Source organism: Brienomyrus brachyistius, unplaced genomic scaffold (assembly GCF_023856365.1).
Source record: "Brienomyrus brachyistius isolate T26 unplaced genomic scaffold, BBRACH_0.4 scaffold36, whole genome shotgun sequence".
NCBI lineage: Eukaryota > Metazoa > Chordata > Actinopteri > Osteoglossiformes > Mormyridae > Brienomyrus > Brienomyrus brachyistius.
The window spans coordinates 2,657,401-2,677,169 of NW_026042311.1; the positions used below are offsets into that span (position 1 = coordinate 2,657,401).

Below are 19,769 nucleotides of genomic sequence, written 5' to 3' on the forward strand. Positions count from 1 at the left end.
TGTTTTGCTTCCAACAGAAATCATTTACAATTAGAAATGTTCCATTCACTGAGGACCACAGTAAGAGGATCTATGAACAACTGTTATATATTTTACACTGAATCTCTCTTTTCCTTTAATGTATCTCTTTCTAACCAGAAAATCACGCTCAGAACATGCATTTCATTTCTTTGTTTAATTCTGTGAAGTTCCATAGTCCTTGAGCCGATGATGGTTTGTGTGCCCTGGCTGCACAGCTTCCAGTTCCTTAGGCCATTCCAAGCTCAACTGTTCTTTCAGGACCTGTCTTTGGCAGGGCTGGAAATTTGGGAAGTCCACTGGGTACTGAGGCCAAATGGGCAGCATGCCATGCTTTCCCGTCAGCCAGGATGGGTCTCGATGGGTGCAGAGAATTTCTAATGCCCTTTTTGCACATGCGCTGGTTTCCACAGCCGCACTCTGTGCCCTTCTCTGAATGAGGGAGTGCAAGCTCCCTGTCTTGCATCACAATACTGTTTCATGCGAGGTTGGCAAAGAGACACCCAGCAATGCACTTTATTATCATGTCACTTAAATATCACTTATGCCCCTTCAGTATCAGGCCAAGTACAAACACTACACAAGCAGAGTATTCTGTGGGGAAAAATTAATGTCCTCAACTGCTGAGAGCAGCGTGCTGGTGATGCTCTGTGCTCATTACATCTGTGAGCTGATTACTTTCTGTAGTGCTTTTTGGTGCTGGTAAGGTGGGTGATTTACACAGAGTACAAGGTGCAATGAACCAGCAAGGTTACCGCTCTGTTTTACAACTCATGCCACCCCCTGTGGTCAGCACTTCTATCAAGCAGCAAGGCTGATTCAAAGCACACTGGTGAAAGATGAGGAATCCAGAGAACTGTCCTGCTTGACTGGCCTACAGAATCATCATATCTCCAGCCTATCAAGCTCATGTGAGACCAGCTTCACCGTGAGGTCAGAGAAAATACCAAGCCAGTCCCACCTCTGGGAATAGCAGGATTGAAATTTCCCTTAATACTGTCATGAACGGACAGCTCTAATGGCAAAGGACTGCAAAGCTGTAATTGCTGCAAATATAGTTTTCATACAGTTTGATTAATTGAAAATGAAGATGAAACTTATTGCAATATTTATTATATCACAAAGCAGAAGGCAGCAGGGAAAAGTAAAAAAAGAATCACCCCAGATGGGACTTAAAACCACGATATCCAGCTCAGAAAGTCAGAGCCGTGGGCGTTTGGCCAGTGGGGCAACCGGCAGACCTGAGCTTATGACCGGGACACTTGACTCACAATGGAAGCTCAGCAAATTATAAGCAAGCCTGCAAAAGTGACATGAATGGATCTGTGTAATCTATGGTAAAATGCATCTTGGGGCTGAGACATTAACACTCACAGTCCATGAGAAGATGACATCCATCACTGGATCTCACTCAAATGCGCTCATCGAATTTCCGCTATGCCTTTGGCATTTAATGTTTTTACTTAGCTGAAGAGCTAACTGCAAACATTACTTGAATGGGAAATAAATAAAAAAAACATTTGCATTACAGCAATACGTCACACATGACTATGTAAGGGAATAGATGAAACCCTGAAATGCCGAACCTGAACAAGGTTTTCTGGATTACATTCATAATCCTTTGGATCAGCGACGACTGTTCAGCAATAAAACCAATAGGTAATGGACACAATCCACTCACCTACAGTAAAGGGGAGCTTCTCCAACTGCGGTCGTCTATCACTTCAAGGCCGGCAGTTGCTCTTCCTCTGGAGTTTCGCCTGAGTAAAAGAGGTAGGTGAGGAGGTGTACGCTCCAGGTTGAGGAGGAGACCCTTCAGACCACCGCTACTCCCCATCATACTGGCCAATGTATGTTCACTCCAGAATAAAATGGACTTATTGCATGCCAAGTGTCGGGTGGATCGGTATCACCTATGTTATTGCCCTGACTGAAACCTGGCTTGATGACACCATCTCAGACTCTGAGGTTATTCTCTCTAATTTTATGATCTGGCAGACTGACAGGATGTCTCAGTCAGGTAATAAGTGGGGTGGTAGGGTCGGCATATTTGTCAACGAGCGGTGGTACACGAATATTAAAGTACACCGCATTGTTTGTACACCTGACAGAGATGCTGATTCTATCTGTACGCCCCTTCTACCTTCCGTGGGAATTCCCTACTGTCGTAATTAGCTGTGTCTACATTCCACCAAGCACCAACACCAAGGCAGCGGCGGAGCTAGTGTGTGAAGATGCCACCTCCATGACGGCAAGATATCGCGACGCCCCGGAGTTACTGCGGGTGATTTTAACAACTGTAATCTCAACGCTGTTTTGCCATCTTTTCATAAGTATGTGGATATTCCCACTAGGAAGCTTAATACTCTGGACTTATGTTACAGTAACATCTCTGACGCCTTCATCGCGCGTGTACATCCTCCACTTGGCCACTCTGACCACAATGTTGTCTTCCTGCTACCTCACTGCAAACCAGAACTGATACATTAAACATTAAACCGCATGTGCACCTGGCCACCCTCTGGTCGGAGGAGGCAATTGAACGACTATAAGGTTCACTTGCATGTACAGATTGGGACATTTTCCAGGGTGATCAAAACCATAAAGTTTCTGTAATTACAGACTACATCAAGTTTTGTATTTATTCCAATATTCCCACCAGAACTGTCTGGGGATATCCTACCTACAGACCCAGTATTACTTCCCATGTTAAGCACAGCTTGAAGGAAAACACAAAGCATTTCTATGCAAGGACTGGTCTTCTGTCCAGTCACTCAGTAGACAAGTAAAGAATGAGATAATCAATGCCAAACTCAAATATAAGAATAGACTGGAGCAAGAGTTCAGTACAATGAACACCAAACAGGCCTTTTGGTTACTCACTGGTCAAATACCCTACCATGACCTTCATCCCATAGGTAATGATCTTACAACTTTTGCTGACTCCTTAAACTCCTTCTATACAATGTTCGATAAGCAGGACTACTCTGCTGTCTGTGAGGAGCTGCTCAATGGCCTTCCCTCTGATGATCCTACAAACCCCCCCTTTACTGTAGAGGATGTGAGGCAGCAGCTAAGCAGATGCAAAGCTGGCCAGGCCGCCGGGCCTGATCGTGTACCAGCTAAAGTTTTGAAGCTATTCGCCACAGAACAAGCTCCCATCCTTCATTCCATCTTCTGAAACTCATATAGATTGGTGAGCATTCCTACAATTTGGAAAACTTCTACCATCGTCCCGGGTGCTAAGAAACCTCGTCCCTCTGAGCTAAATCATTACCGGCCAGTAGCACTCACATCGATAATAATGAAATGCCTAAAGAAAATTATACTCCGTATCATCCAGCCAGCTGTCAGACCGCAGCTGGACTCATACCAGTTTGCCTCCTGGGTGAAGAGCGGAACAGAGGGTACTGTAGTATGTCTCCTCCACTCCCTTCTCCAACACCTTGAATCTCCAGGCACCTTCGCTACTGTCCTCTTCATTAACTCCAGTTCCGCTTTTATTATCATTCAACGCCACCAGATGATCAAGAAGCTTCAATTGAACATATCCCCATCTCTCATCCGTTGGGTCCATAATTTCCTCAGCAATAGACCACAGATTGTAAGGATAGGCACAGCCAGATCAGCAACTGTGATCAACAACACTGGACCCCCTCAAGGGTGTGTCCTCAGCCCCTTCCTCTTTACACTCTATACCAATGACTGCATTATTTTTCTAACTTTTTCAGTGTGAGATGAAGCTACTTCAGAAAAATGTACATTTTTTCTAACCCTTTTCACAAATATTTACAAGGGCTGCCAATAATTGTGGAGGGCGCTGTAGCTTCTCTAGCTATATTTTTATCAGTGAGCTCCCTTGCCTGCAAGTTTTCTTTTACATATTCTGCAGCACCACCTCCCTTCTTGCTTATCTGCTCCCTACTATGTAAATGATTCTCACTGACTGAACAACATTGAAATAATTGCTGTAGTTATGTTACAGTTTACTATGAAATGTTTCTGTGCAACAGGTCAGCAAAAGAAATGGGTGTGCAGAGGCCTAACAGTGAGGATACGTAAAGACCACCATCCTCAGCCTCAGCAAGTGGTCCATCAACGTCAAGCGGATGACAGTGAACAGCAAACCCCAGTTCTGCCAACCATAGTTACCCCATCAGCTTGGAGGGAATCAGTGGCTGAGGAGATGAGGAGATCCACGGGGCGGAAGGACCCATTCTCTGTGCCTGAGTACGAGATCCACCACTGGTCCGGAGTGAGATACTGGTCACGACAGCCAGAGAAGACATCTGTAAATGAAAAGTCCATTCTGGACCTTTGTAATGCCCTGCAGTCGTTTACTCTCTCTTGAGGGGGAGCATTATAGATTTCTAAGGCTAACAAGATGTCCAACACCCAGAACTGTATTTAAACCTTTAAAATTATAAAATAAATTCAGTCTGATATTGTGTCTGCCAAATAGTGTCATCAATTTGCATCATAAATATAACACTTAGCTGATGGTGGACCTAAATTTTCCAAATAAACCAGGAATCATACGAATCATGCCAGTGCACTTCGTACTGAATTGCACTGGTATAGTGATGTATGCAGGGTTTCATCTATTCCCTTACATAGTCATGTGTGACGTATTGCTGTAATGCAAATGTTCTTTTTTTTTTACAAAAAAACTTCCCATTCATTTGTGTTCCTGCCACTCTATAGCTAAGCACAAGCATTAAATGCCAAAGGCATAGCGGAAACTCAATTGCCGCGTTTGACTGAGATCCAGTGATGGATGTCATCTTCTCCTGGACTGAATGTCTCAGCCCCAAGATGCATTTTACCATAGATTACACAGATCCATTCATGTCACTTTTGCAGGCTTGCTTATAATTTGCTGAGCTTCCATTGTGAGTCAAGTGTCCCGGTCATAAGCTCAGGTCTGCCGGTTGCCCCACTGGCCAAACGCCCACGGCCCTGACTTTCTGAGCTGGATATTGTGGTTTTAAGTCCCATCTGGGGTGATTCTTTTTTTACTTTTCCCTGCTGCCTTCTGCTTTGTGATATAATAAATATTGCAATAAGTTTCATCTCCATTTTCAATTAATCAAACTGTATGAAAACTATATTTGCAGCAATTACAGCTTTGCAGTCCTTTGCCATTAGAGCTGTCCGTTTATGACAATATTAGGGGAAATTTCAATCCTGCTATTCCCAGAGGTGGGACTGGCTTGGTATTTTCTCTGACCTCACGGTGAAGCTGGTCTCACATGAGCTTGATAGGCTGGAGATGTGATGATTCTGTAGGCCAGTCAAGCAGGACAGTTCTCTGGATTCCTCATCTTTCACCAGCTTTGAATCAGCCTTGCTGCTTGATAGAAGTGCTGACCACAGGGGGTGGCATGAGTTGTAAAACAGAGCGGTAACCTTGCTGGTTCATTGCACCTTGTACTCTGTGTAAATCACCCACCTTACCAGCACCAAAGCAGTCCCATACCATTTTACTCCCTGTGCCATGCTAGGCAGAAGCATGGCAGCTATTCTTTGAAGTTGTGCTTCTAAGGCCAGCATAAAAGTTGTATTTTCCCTGTTGCAAAAAACACTGGTAGAGATGGCACAACGAGGCACTGAAGGTTTGAGCCTTTTTAACCATTGTATTGAAAACTGGTTCACTACTCGAAGACACAGTGCACATGGGTGACATTTTGTGGTGAAAGTATCACTCCTGATTTTATATATATATATATATATATATATATATATATATATATATACAGGTATGAATGCATTTGACTGTTCGTGTGTGTGTGTGTGTGTGTGTGTGCAAACTGACAGACAGCGTGCAAAGGCTCTTAATTTGGATATGTTTGTGAAACGTTCTGCTGCACAGCACAACAAAGAAAAACAACTGGTCAGTGATAATGAAAAGTACAATCAGCATTGTTTTAACCATGAGAGTCCAAATGCTTAGATAAATTGTCACTTTTTCAGTGTAAGTATGCTCCTGAGCTCCACGATTCTGAATGATAGTCGGTTGATTATGATTCTTTTTAGTTCCACAGTACATGCAGATACTACAATCCAAGCATGCACTCTTAGGTTAATTGCTATCAGTTTATATAAAGATTTATAGAAATTTCAGTCAGAGACTGGCTTCTGATATAGAAAGAATGTTTACATTTTTTTTGGCCGTGGAATAGTTTTTCAGTGCTGCATGTAGTTTCTCTTTATTGTTTGAATAGGGCACACTTACACATCAACAAGTGCAGTGGCAGTTGTGATGTTCTCGCATATGAGAAAATACAAGGACAACTTTTATTAAAGAAAACGAAAGGCTTTACTCTCCATACTCCAGTCAATTGCATGCATAGGCCTACTGCCGCATCTCACTTTGCCAACTTCCGCTTCCGTGCGGCTCAGGAGGATCTGGCTGCAGAACACTGGAAAGGGGTCCACAGCTCAAGGGGACCACCAGAGGACAGATGGAGTGGAACCGGGAACCAAGGGATTTGCCAGTGACTGGCACTCACTGTTGTTTTCGACTACAATAAAAACAGCTGTACTGGCTAAATAATGAGCATACAAAAGTAAAAAAAGACATGGATAGGAATAAAAAGGTAATTAAAAATAGAAAAACAACTGAAGAGTCATTCACACTGAACACACGTCTCTGCTCTCAGGACGATGATCCTGCCAACTGCGCCAGACTGTGACAGACCGAACTACAAAACTGTAGACTCAGTGGACAGCTGACTACGCCACCCTAGGAATTTCATCCAGCTTTCCATTGAGACTACAGTTTTGCAGTCTGTTCTGCCAAACAATGTATTAAAAAGTACAGTGTTATACATGACACTGTAATTAGTTCAATTCAAGAGATCTACTATCAAGTTATAATAGTGTGATTATCATAATCACACAAATATATGAATTCCTCTCATACTGAATTAAACAACCCTTTATGCTGTCCCTTTTGTGAATTAGTAAAAATCTCAATAGTCATATGCAATTCCAATTCCCCCTTTTATTTATTTTATGGCAGACAGACAGCAGTGTATTATTATATTATAATTATATTATATTTATTATAATTATATAATTATATAATATTATAATTATTATATATATCATTATATTAGGGTGCCCCTCGCAGAAGGTAAATTTAATCTTATTTAATTACATTTTCTATATAGTGTCAGATGACAGCAGACGTCATTTACTGTAAGGTTACCTTTACTATAGAAGATATAACAGCTCCCAAAGTTCTTCATCTGGTACAGAAAACATACGCCTGACAGATGTTGAAGTTTATTCCGTCTTTATTCTTCTAGACACCGTGAAAAACTATAAAATAAACATATTACTAAATTCCTGCATTACATTTAATCTTACAAGACATTCTAAAAGATCCATGATATTACCGCTAAACAGTGGCTCATACATCACCGCAATTCCACTTTTCAATACAAGACAACAAGTAAATACAATAAATATAAATTACCGTATGCGCCTTCTGACCAAATGCTTAGGAGTTATTACAGATCCTGCCGTGACAAGCCGACAAACCACAAGTTGACTCCATGAATCTCCCAGCATGCATTTACTCCTACCCTATTCCGTCACATATCATGTATTCAAGGGTTAACACGGATCAATTAAATAGTCAGCAGAGGGCACTGGCATACATTTCACAGTATACATTCTATATTAAATCAAACCAGCAAAAGGTGATTATAAAATAACCGTCTTAGCGACAGTTACAGAGTGGCGTAGTCACCCTTTCGCTCTATAGCGCCCCCTACCCCTACTACGATTATAATTATAATAATTGCCTCATGTGCAGTTACGCTGGTTAAATTACCTGGAAATGTTATTAATGCACATTCTCCTAGAAACTAACAACGGTGCTCACTCAGGTATATTTATAATGGTCAGAAAGCTGATGTAAAGTCTGATATAGTGCTGATGAATGTGTTATTTTGTAGACAGTAATAGGTTTAATTAATTTTATATTCCATTACTGTAGAAAGCTATACTTGCTTACTTAAGGTATTTTGCGTTATTAATATGTGATTTAAATGCAGGTAGTTTTATTACAGTCAGCTTTTATTCACAGTGAGTAGCTTGTCATCATGAAGAGGAAGTGTGACAATCGTGAGGTTTTGGGCAACCACAGAAAAGCAGGAAAGTAAGTAGAGACAGTGAGATAATTAGTGCCAGTCAGATGATAGATGTATACAGTATGTGAGTCAAAGGTTCTTCATATATTAATCATCCCATTCAGGTAACAAATCCTTAGAAATCCATTCCTGAGCATCATGCCAAGAAACACCACTTGTTTACTGATAACTGCTTTCATGTAAACTCTGCTGTGCTGAGAGTAAAGATGAAGAGGGAGAGACAGCAAGAGGCTGCTGACGGCAGAGAATGCAGGCAACATGGAGGGGAGTGAGAAAAGGAGCAAATATTGATGGTTAAGAGTGAATAATGACGTCACAGCAGCCTGATCCTGATGTTAGTTTAATATGCTTCTTAGTTTGGCCTGTGGTGTGTATTTCAGATACAGCATTTAATCAGGGAGACTGAGTGTGAGTCAATGGCAGAGAGAGAGAGAGAGAGAGAGAGAGAGAGCAGACAGGCAGATGAAGATGAAGGTGTATTAGGGAGGAGGGGGGAGGAGCTTGGACCTTCACCAAATCAGCCAAATGTAAATGTCACGTCTATCAAACAGGAGACCCTGCTTTCAGGAGAAATGGTTTAAAGATCACACTGGGCTCCCTTACAGCCCCCCCTCGTCTTAAGGGGGGTTCTTTGTTTCTACTGTGCAAAATAATTTGTAACACAAATGTCTAAACTGGCATGAAAGACACATTCAGCTCTTGTGAAGACTGGCATGTGAAACTGGAACAGGCACTGGGGAAATTCAGTGCACATAAAGACAGGCAGTGCCACAGATTAGCACTGATGACATGGATTCAGAAGATCAATCCTGTTAATATTCAACCTTCAGATGAGCTGGAAAGAGCAGCAGCAAGTGAGGAAAAATCTTCTGAAGTTAAGTACTTGGCACGGCAAGGCCTGGCTTTTCGAGGTGTTGGTAAGGAGAGTGGGAATTTCAAGCAGCTTCTAATGCAAACAGCAGAGGGCGATGCAGAGCTGACCATGTGGCTGAAAGGTCACTTTGATTTCACCAGTGCTGTTTAACTGTAACGCCTGTTCCTGGGTTGCCCTCAGTCCTTGTTATTAGTTATGATTCTCACTGTCCTGCATTGTGTCTTGTTAGCTGTGAATTTAAGTGCCTGTTCTGCTTCTGTTCTTTGATGCTTCATTATAGCTGTATGTTGTATGTATGTATATATGTATATAGTTCTCTAGTTGTGTTTATTCCATCATTTAGTTCATTCCTGGTCATTTGCAGTTTATTTTGGATCCATCCTGATCCTTTTGGTTTTGATGTGTGTGTTGTAATAAACCCTATTTTCCACCCGTGTCATGCACTGCCGCAACCAGAAGAGGGCAGAAGATATGGCACAAAAACAAAGGAAGAAGCCTAACTTTAAAAAGAACAAAAAACATCAAGACTCATCCAGCATGGGGTGGTGGGTTAACGAATAACACAAACAATCAAAGAATAAGATGCAAACAAAAGAGTGAAAAGATGCAGAGATGACTGAGAAGCAGAGGATGACTGGAGAAGAGACGACAGGACCAGAAGACAGGAGGGATACAGGGAAAGCGGAGAAGACAGTATAACTGAAGAATGGGAGAAGAGGAGAGACCACAGAGGAAGGAGAACATAGATGACTGGAGGGGAGGGAATATAGGAGCAACAGAGAGAAGGAGGAAGGGCTGCGGAGGAGAAGACAGGATAAGAGGGGAAAATGTGAGCAGAGAAGGACAAACACCCCCACTGCCCACCAAAGTGGACTTTTAAGTAAACCACAATTTTAGCCTTGGGCTCAATATCTGGACTTGTCTCTGTGTAGCAATGCATAGAATCCTTGACACTGGTTATGACTGTACTGTATTAGTCCTAAACCTGCCATTATAGTGTAAGGAGAAAAGATTTTTTTTTAAATAAATCATTTAAAAAAAAAGGTAGAGCGATGTAGCCCCCGGAGAAGTCCCCCCCCCCCCCCCAAAGCCCTGTTTGTTCCCTTCTAGCTACCAGATGAAACTCACAATGCACCCCAACGCCACCTAACTTCTCTTCCACATGATGCACCTTATTTACCCTCTGAATCCTGTCTATTATTGAGCGTTTTTCTATCCATTTGATTATAAGTTTATTACACTGTATGTACATTAGTCAGCCACATATGCTGTACGGCTTTGTTTTCCGGACAGTCTGGGCTACTCAGATGTGTCATAATTCGATTTGTAAATGCTGATAGTCTTGATATTATCCTTCTTATCAGGAAAAACTACTTCTGCATATAGATATTTCTCAATTTTTAGTCTCATCTAATATAAAAATTGGCAGGTAGTACAAATATAATCTTATAAATGCTGAGATTAGAGTATCTGCGATGCAGGAATGCAGGGGTTTCATTGGGGCCCTTTCTATGGCTTAGTACTGTGAAGGAGTACATGGTTAGTGCCAGGCGCAAATGAATATCTTTGATTTTGCATCCATGTGGTAACTTGTTGAAGTTGTCTGATAGTCAGTAATACATGGTTTAATTATTATGATTGTTTATTTATTACTTTATAACATCTAAAAGAAACTGAAATAGGAAAGCTTATTTTAATTTATGGTCCACTGGATAAACACAGACATTACAGACGGTTTTAGAGTCTAATGCTGAATGTTTTTTGCGATCATTTTTCTGCCTGCATATGCTGTGATTGGTGCAGTGAAATTTGAGAATGTGTTTGTGGTCAGTATCATAGCCTCAGACAACAAACCAACGCTGTAGCGTGTCACTGTGTTTACATGTGAGAGGGGTTCCAGTTACATAATGAACTCGTTCTAATTGTTTTGACGGAGCTCGACAAACCTAAAAAATAAATGCTGGTGTTATCAAAAACTATGTCATATAGCTATATTCCAGATTTATTACAGCCAAACACATCTCGGAGCTCCGAGGAACCTCCTTCTCCTTACATTTTCCTCCATCCCACTCTTCTCATCCCTCCATCCCTCAAATACTGTTACATTTGTCTTTTTTCCACATGCACACCCTATCTTGATCATACTCTGACTGCATGGCATCCATATGCAGGGCAAACTATTTTACAGTCTTATCTAGTATAATAGGACATAAACATTGAATTTGATAGTTATCTTTTATTTACACATTAGAACACATCGCATGAACATAAAGGGATCGTTTGCATTTGCAACCAACACCTCCGCAAACCCCCCTGCGGAATACTGGCCGCGGGCAGGGGTGGGAATCCCCAAGCTGGAAGACTGTACTGCGTCATGTTAACATTAGCTAGCTAGTTAGCATGGATACAGAGTGCACCGGACTAAAACTATAAAGGACGTAAGGTGTGTGATATAGTAAAACACTTACTAACTGGTAATGCACGTTAGCATTACGTTAAATGACAACTTTACCTGTTACTTACCAGAATAGCCTCCTATACGTGCGACGAATGACAGCAGGCAGAAGGCTGCGCGTTTTTCAGAAACACACCGGAGTTAAACTTACGCCGCATTATTTACCGGCACTTCTAACACCAACATTTGCAGCCATTAACTCATATGTGGTAGTAACACTGAAATTACTTTCTCTGCGTCAAAATAAGGCAACACTGTGATTTTGATACTTTATCATTTATACTTAACTGTACCTTCCTCCCATTCCTCAGTCTCTGCTTATTGACATTTAGGAGAGTGTCAGATATAAATTAACAATTCAAAATTATCAAACAAAGACAGACACAACACTGAAGAGATGACAAAGACACAGTTTGAAAAGTAAATATGTTTTATTGCAAATCTCTTATCTTAACATAGCCTACCTTATCATATGTTAACTTAGCCTATCATATTTTATCTTAGCCTATCTTGTCATATAACTTAACCTATCTTATCTTATTATATTTCAACTTAGCTTATATTAATATATTTCGTCTTAGCCTATCTTATATTTTAACTTAGCATATCTTATCCTATCGTATCTTATAGCTACATTAACACTTAAACAGTATCTCTTTCCGTTGGGTCCCGCGGGATCCCAGTCCCAATGCAGGGCTCAAACACGGGTATTCTAAGAAAAAGAAAATAAACACTTTACTTAACTTTACTTAAAGCAGTCATATAGCTGCATTATACATACCCAATTAATGCCTTATAAATCATTTATAAAAGTATTAAAAACACGGCTGTAAATACTTATACAAAGGCATAACACATTATAGCTATGTTGATAATGCATTATGAATGCTCTGATCTATATATACACAATAAATATCTTCATAATACATTATATCGGCCATTAATCCATAATAAACATGGCTATAATGTGTTATGCTTTTTTTTCTTCAATATTTATACCCATGTCAATAATATATTTATGGATGCATTACAGTGCATTGTGAAGGTGTCAATAATGTAGTTATATTACTGCTTTAAGTCATTTCTAAACCTGAATTCACAGCCTTATAATTACTGCCTCTTGCTACTTCTTCTGAAGGGCAGGGGACAGCAGAAGAAGCACCACTTCATCTTCTTCTTCTTCTTCTTGTGGCTCTTCTCAGTATCATCTTCAGAAAGATCTTCGGCATTCACATGGAATGATACTTCTTCACTGTAGATCTTCTCAGCAGCATCAGCATCTTCTTTTGTTTTATCTGTCTTCATCACTTCAGTTTCGTCCTCTTCCTCAGGTCCTTCTTCTGGTATAGTCAGTAGCTGTGATCTGTCTTCAGATGCCACCATACACTGAAACCTGACCAGTGTGGTAGCATCAGCATCTTCTGCCTGCTGGAATACCACATCAGCTTCTTCATTTTCCTCAGGTCCATCTTCCTGTAAAGTCTGCAGCCATATTCTGGCTACATATGCCGCCATGCACTGCCAACTGTCCACTGTGGCAGCATCAGTGTCTTCTGCTTCCTGAAGCTCCTCATCTGTTTCTTCATCTTCCTCAAGTTCTTCCTCCTGGATGGGTTCTAGCCAAGTTCTGCCTACTTGTGACACCACATATTCCACAGCATTCCCTGTACTTTTCCCTCCTCCTCCCTTAACCTCCTCCACATTCACTCCCACCTCACATCCATTCTCCTCACCTCCATTTAGCATATCCATCATACTAATACTAGCCTCTGTCCCCTCCATCACAACCCTGGAGGCCTTACCCTCAAATGTTCCCCACTCTGGTACCTCCACATATTCCTCACTACTCTGCCCCCTTACCTCACTTTCCCCCCGGCTTATCCGGTCCTTCCTGACTTTCTTTTTTTTGTTAAGGTAGCAAGTTTTATAAATTTCCCAGTCTTCAGATGAAAGGCCGTAATTACTCTGAAGACTTTGAGATGAAATACTAGTGCTGGCTAGCAGTCCATCCTTTCCCACACTCTCCCCTCCCTTACCCAAATCAGTAGACCCCCCCAATCCCCCCTTAACCCCCCCAGCCTGGACAGTGGGGAGTGTCACTGGTGAGAACTCCTCCACACCTTCTCCCCAGTTGATCACTTCATCCCACAGGTTCCAGGCTTCCCAGTGTTGGGTGTTGGTCCATCGATCAGCTCTCTCAATTTGCTCTCTGGGGAATAAATGAGAGATTAACCAGCACTTAAGAGAGATAATAAAATAAATAAAGAGCTGGAAATTCTTCAACCATACAGAAAATACAATTGTTATAATTATTATAATAAATAATTACAGGGTTCACATATATAAAAAAGAAAGAATAAAAGAAACAGCGAGCAAGATTGCAAAAAAAATCTACTGTAAAATGCACGATACTGTAAGTGCAATAGCATATTAAACAGTAATGTCACCAAATTATAACTAGAATCAAATACGAAACAACTGTGCTCCACATCAAATGAATACCCAGATGAATACTACCAAGAACTGAGTTAACACTAACCAAGCTAAGAATATTTGAAAGTGTTAATCCTGTGTAACAATGTAAATAGATGTAATGATAAACTTAGAAGCATCTAGCCTACTCCGAAAGTAATGCCCCAATTTTTTTTTAACAATTTACCTACCACCCTGTACAGTAGGGGGTCCCAACTTCCGGTCGGTGTTCCGGTACCGTCCGCGCGGAGTATTGCACCGGGCGGCAGACAACCGGGGTTAGAGGAGCCATCCGTCCCGTTTATTAGGGGATCGCGCCGTTTTGGAAAGAAAGCTGCCCGTATTGATGTACGGAAATACGCCATTAGCCCCGCATGTCCGTATACACCGTCAATCTCCCGCCGCTCGGCATGGGAACCCCCAAATTATACCGCCGTCTTACCCATCCGTGACACTTTTCTACGACGGAAACCGATCCGCGGACATCGAAAGGTTGGGAAGCCCTACTAAACTAGCATGTTTGAGATGAATTTACTAACCAAATAGTCTGTCATTATTTAAATATTAGCAACCACAGTAGCAATAAAAACCACTGCACTTTAAATGACGTTAAAAAATATGTAATATTAAAAAAATATGTAATGTTTTTTATTGTATTATAGACATTTACTATGTCATTATAGTATAAAAGGCTAAATAATCAAAGTAGCACAACATCAGTTGAAGAATTCAAAGACATTTTGGAGAGCTAACAAGCTACTCACCTCTGCGCCATTTTCACTCAGAGTTTGTTGTGCTTCAAACGGTAAAGTTTGTTTACGTTGTTTCTATGGAAACTGCTCTGACTCTCCGCTTGACCGTAATATAAAGGCATGTATGCAGTAATTTTCTGATTGCAGATTTGATCTGGCAAAAACTGGCACTATGATGGAAGTTATGCAGAAGTGCAGAGTAGATGGAATAATTTTTGTACCTCAATAAGATTGTATGCCGTTTGCCTGTGTCTCCAGCCAGTGCCGGGGGTGAAACGCGCCTGCAATTATCAGCGGGATAACATTATCGTTTTTTTTATTCTATGGAAAATGAAAGACCGATTTGCTGGCCAGATTTATTTATGAATCATAAACATGTTGTGGGCTATATAAGTAAAGTCAGGGCTCTCAAGTTTTATGCATTGACTGTGAGACACTTGCATTTCAACCAGTTCACATGCTCACGCGCCGCACCTTATGTTTGTCAAGCTGAGAAGTAAGGGTTAGGGTTATAATTATCAATAAATAATGTACTTCCCTGTGAAATAATGATGCTGGATGTTTATTTGCATATCATGATATGGTGCAGCCTTTTAATAGGTTTCTGTTTTTCTGTTAATCCTTCATGGTGTTGAATAAGTCAGCAAGCATAAGTGTAAGGCTAGTGAGTGACTGGTGTTTTCGGGGGAGACTCCCTAGAGCTGGAGAGAAATACCTTAAGGCACGGGATGAAAAATCCCAAATCTTCCAGGAAAAATGTCAGCATTATATGTATTTGCCACACAGAACAGAACAAAAAATTCCATAGGGAATCACACGCCTACCATAGTCACTATACTACTCAGAACGCCTGGCAGCCACCAAATCAAACATAGGAAAAGGTCCGGATTTATAGCGTTAGAATGTGGTAGAGACTAATATCCATAACGTACCATCCTAGAACACACTGTGTTCTAAAATTTAAGCCCAATTAAAATCTGAATATTAAATGAGGAAAATAATTTGATTTGTTCTTCTATCCCAAGTTGTGGTCTAAAAGCAATAAGACCACCATCCATTATGTCTGCTTTGGGGAAAATGCACTCCTGTAGCCACTAGGGGAGCTCTCACCTCTTCTGGGCCCAGCTAAATAATTATGTTACGCATTCTAACAAGCTTTATTATCTGTGTCAATAAGCCCTGCTTTTACACTAACACTCCTGCTGAGAGGCTAGTTTGATTACCAGTCTTGCCCTTGTCATTAGGAACACATGGGAATTTGCGCAGTGCTGTTTCACAGTGGATTCTCACTGGTTTTCCCCAAGACTGATACGATACATTTTATTCAGTTTCATACCACAGGTTATTGCAAGAGGGACCAATTGGTTTACTTTTATACTGGTGCAAGGAAACTATTATTATGATGGTGGGTTATCAAGCACAGTAGCTGGCTACCTCAGACATAAGACGCCCATTATGTACCTGTGTATCACCTATATGGGCTTGGAATCTGTATATCAATTGAAATAATTATTCATAGCCCAGATAGCATCATATTATTGTTTCAGCGTTGAAGTATAGTTAAATGCATTGAATTATGGTGTTAAATTATCAGCATTGAAACTGAATTGATTTTTGGTCAGATTTTCAATATTGAAAAATTAATGGTGGCGAAACCTTGATATAAAGTGACTTTTTCAACATTGAAAATAAGATGCTGAGTTAACATCAATATTATTGAAAATAAAAATGGAAAAATGAATTTATGGGGGGCGGCATGATGGTGCAGTGGTTAGCACTGTTGCCTCACACCTCTGGGACCCGGGTTTGAGTCTCTGCCTGGGTCACGTGTGTGGAGTTTGCATGTTCTCCCCATGTCGTCGTGAGGTTTCCTCCGGGTACTCTGGTTTCCCCCCACAGTCCAAAAACATGCTGAGGCTAATTGGAGTTGCTAAATTGCCCGTAGGTGTGTGTGTGAGAGTGACTGGTGTGTGAGTGTGCCCTGCAATGGGCTGGCCCCCCATCCTGGGTTGTTCCCTGCCTCGTGCCCATTGCTTCCAGGATAGGCTCCGGAACCCCCCGCGACCCAGTAGGATAAGTGGTTTGGAAAATGGATGGATGGATGGATGGATGTGCACCAAAGCACACACGTTTTTTTCTGATGGCTTAAACACATTTTTGTAACTACTGGCTATTTTGCAAAAACTCTGCACACAAATAAAAAAACCACCAAATCAGCAAAACATTGTAGGTCTCTTGCAAAAACTAATAAATCTTGCTTAACTCTTCAAACCTTTGTAAAAATGGTATTTTTGTACCAATCAGTTAACACAAACCATCATCTTAATAAGCATACAATGCACCAACTACACACTGATGGTAGGAATGGAAAACACATCTGGCTTTTGCTTTCTCTGTGCACGAGGTATGTCAATTTGAGGTCATACTTTTGTCATAAATAGTTCTGTAAACACAATTCAAGATTCAAATTTCAAGTATGAATGTTTATTCACATGCATCAAAAGAAACACAAGACAACATACAATTTCACTGAGAGAGAGAGAAAAAAAATCATTCTTGTCGTCTCTTTGGGTCCGGCCACAGAATTTCATCAACATCACATGCAATGCTTTCTATACCAAGGCACCGGGGAAACTCTCCTGGAGTGCCTTATCCTGGCCTGACATGATGCCTGGTCAATATTCTCACATGCCTCCTCCATTGCCTGTAAAAGAGCCATGCGTTGATGGGGATGACGATCATAGACCTTCCAGCACCAGGCAGAGAAGAATTCTTCAATCGGATTCAAGAATGGAGAGTAAGGCGGGAGGTTGAGTACAGTGAAGAGTGGGCGACTGTAAACCAGTTGCGAACTAAAGTAGTCCTATGGAAACTAATATTGTCCCATATGATGACATAACTGGTCTGTGAACATTAGTGAGCATATGATGTAGGCTGTCCAGGAATGTAATAATGTGTGCAGTGTTACATGGGCCCAGGGTTGCATGATGGTGAACAGCACCGTTCTGACTTATAGCTGCACACATAGTTATGTTACCACCACGCTGTCCTGGGACATTGGTTATGGCACCGTGTCCAGTAATGTTCCTGCCATGCCAACGCGTTCACTGTTTCTTTCAAAAGGGACTCTGTAAATGTGCTTCATCCTGATTCTGTTGCATGCCAGTACACGAGATAATGCAGAGATGCTCACATTGTTTATGTTTCGGAAGGTGGTGTCATCCTCTATTATGCGCTGCTGTATTTCTCGTAGCCTAATGGAATTATTTGTGATCACCATATTGACTATATGGGTCTCTCGTTCTTCAGTGAACAGTCTTCCTCTGCCCCCAGATTCTGGATGTCTAGCAGGTCTGTAGAGTAACCATTTCAGTTTTTACCTGTACAGCATTGTTGTGTTTCTCATTAGAGTATGGTACTATTACAAAACGTACTGTGAAGTAACTGTACTAACCGATTCTCATTTGGAACCGTCCTTATGATGCCTGCTACAGCGTAGCGGCTCAGGTCAGGCTGAACCCATTGGCCAGCTTCCCTCAGGGTCATTCCATGGTTGATCACATGATCCACTGTTGTAGCTCTGATGACATCAGTTATTCTTTTTCTTCTTACCCTTCCTTCTTCCTCTTCACCTCCTCATCCTCTAAATTCACCTCCTAGTCTTCATCCTCTTCCTTGCCCTTCTCTAATTCTCACTCTTCTCAGTCTTCCTTCTCCCTCCATTGTTCTCCACACTGAAAGCTTACTGTACCTGTGGCTTATTTATAGCGCTCATGCTGATTGCAAAGTGAACTAATTATCTAAAACCGTTTTCACATGTGACAGTGTGGCCAGACAGCTGGCAAAGTAGTGTAAACAATAGCCATAAATGTGTATAGTTTTACTAGGAGTGTGTTGATCATTTAGAAATTGTGTGTAAAACAGTGAGTTGTGTTTACAGTTCCGCAAAAAGAGTGCTGTGCAGTGGATTGTATTTACACATTTGCAAATTGTGTGTTACAAAAGTGCAAACTGAGTGCAAAACAGTGAGTAATTTTCCTATAACTATTAATAGTTTTATAAGAATCATTGTTAGTGTTTAAGTATTCAGAAAAACTGTAAAAAAATTAAACGGGGGTGACTGTCCATTAAGCTAATCTGCAATCCTATTGCACATAGCATGACACAGTACTGTTTTTGACTTTTTCTTTTAATCCACCGCGATTGTGATGAATGGGGCAAGAGAACAAAAACCACAGAAATGGCTCTTTGCATGCTATCCAGTGACTACGCGAGATGGTATAGTCTCTATGGTTTAACTAGAGAAGGCTTGGAGGAAAATGCTGTGGAAAACTGATTATTTTGTGTCTCATGCCTGGGCTCGCTAGGAAAAGCATAGAGACCATATGTATCTCTACAATTGTGGAGATTTCTGTGGGGTGCACATATATAGTATATATCAAATTTATATTATATAGATTATATCTAAGCATCATTCATACTCAAGTGAGAAGACAGTTATAAATCCATGTTAAGAAAAGGTTTCTGTGTCTGAAAGGTACAGAAAGAGCCTAACGCAGGTTTACAGGAAACAAAGGTGTGGTGTAGATCACAAGGACATGGACAGAGAAAGGCAATGGCACAACCCCTCAATATGATCAATTCATCTACTCTGTTATTAGATTTGTTTAAAATACGTGGGAAAAAAATTAACAATGCAGTCACAGAATAATTATTTTGCATTTTAAAATAGTTTAATACTGCAGCACAGGAACAATACATGCAAAAGTATGGCAAGGCGTTTTAACATTTAATCGCTAGACTGGATATGCAGATTGCAGATATCTCTAATTCAATTCTTCCTAGTCAAAGAGAGCATTTCAGATATTCACAATGACATTCTTCCTATCCACAATTGTCATTTCAGATATCTAGAATGGCTATGCGACGTACATCCGGTAAAATATAAGGCAGCTAAATTATTGATGCCATTCATACTGTTGCTATGACCGTTCACTATAAACTCCTTATTACAAATAAATGAATAACTACATACG

At 40.9% G+C, this 19,769-nt stretch overlaps 1 protein-coding gene across 9 annotated transcripts in view; it reads right to left on the reverse strand.

Moving 5' to 3' along the window:
* Positions 1-11,951: 11,951 nt before the first annotated feature.
* Positions 11,952-19,769, reverse strand: part of LOC125722006 (uncharacterized) — a 62,629-nt gene continuing 54,811 nt past the window's right edge. For 6 of the 9 annotated variants that reach the window (XR_007386049.1, XR_007386048.1, XR_007386050.1 and 3 more), the window contains exon 3: positions 11,952-12,036. Coding sequence is in view for 1 of the 9 variants with exons in the window: in XM_048998267.1 (XP_048854224.1) it covers positions 12,620-13,242 (623 nt within the window). In the remaining 8 variants the exon portion in view is untranslated. Of the gene's footprint in view, positions 13,243-19,769 lie in introns of all 9 variants that reach the window. The other 3 variants (XM_048998267.1, XM_048998266.1, XM_048998265.1) reach the window with 3 other exon arrangements.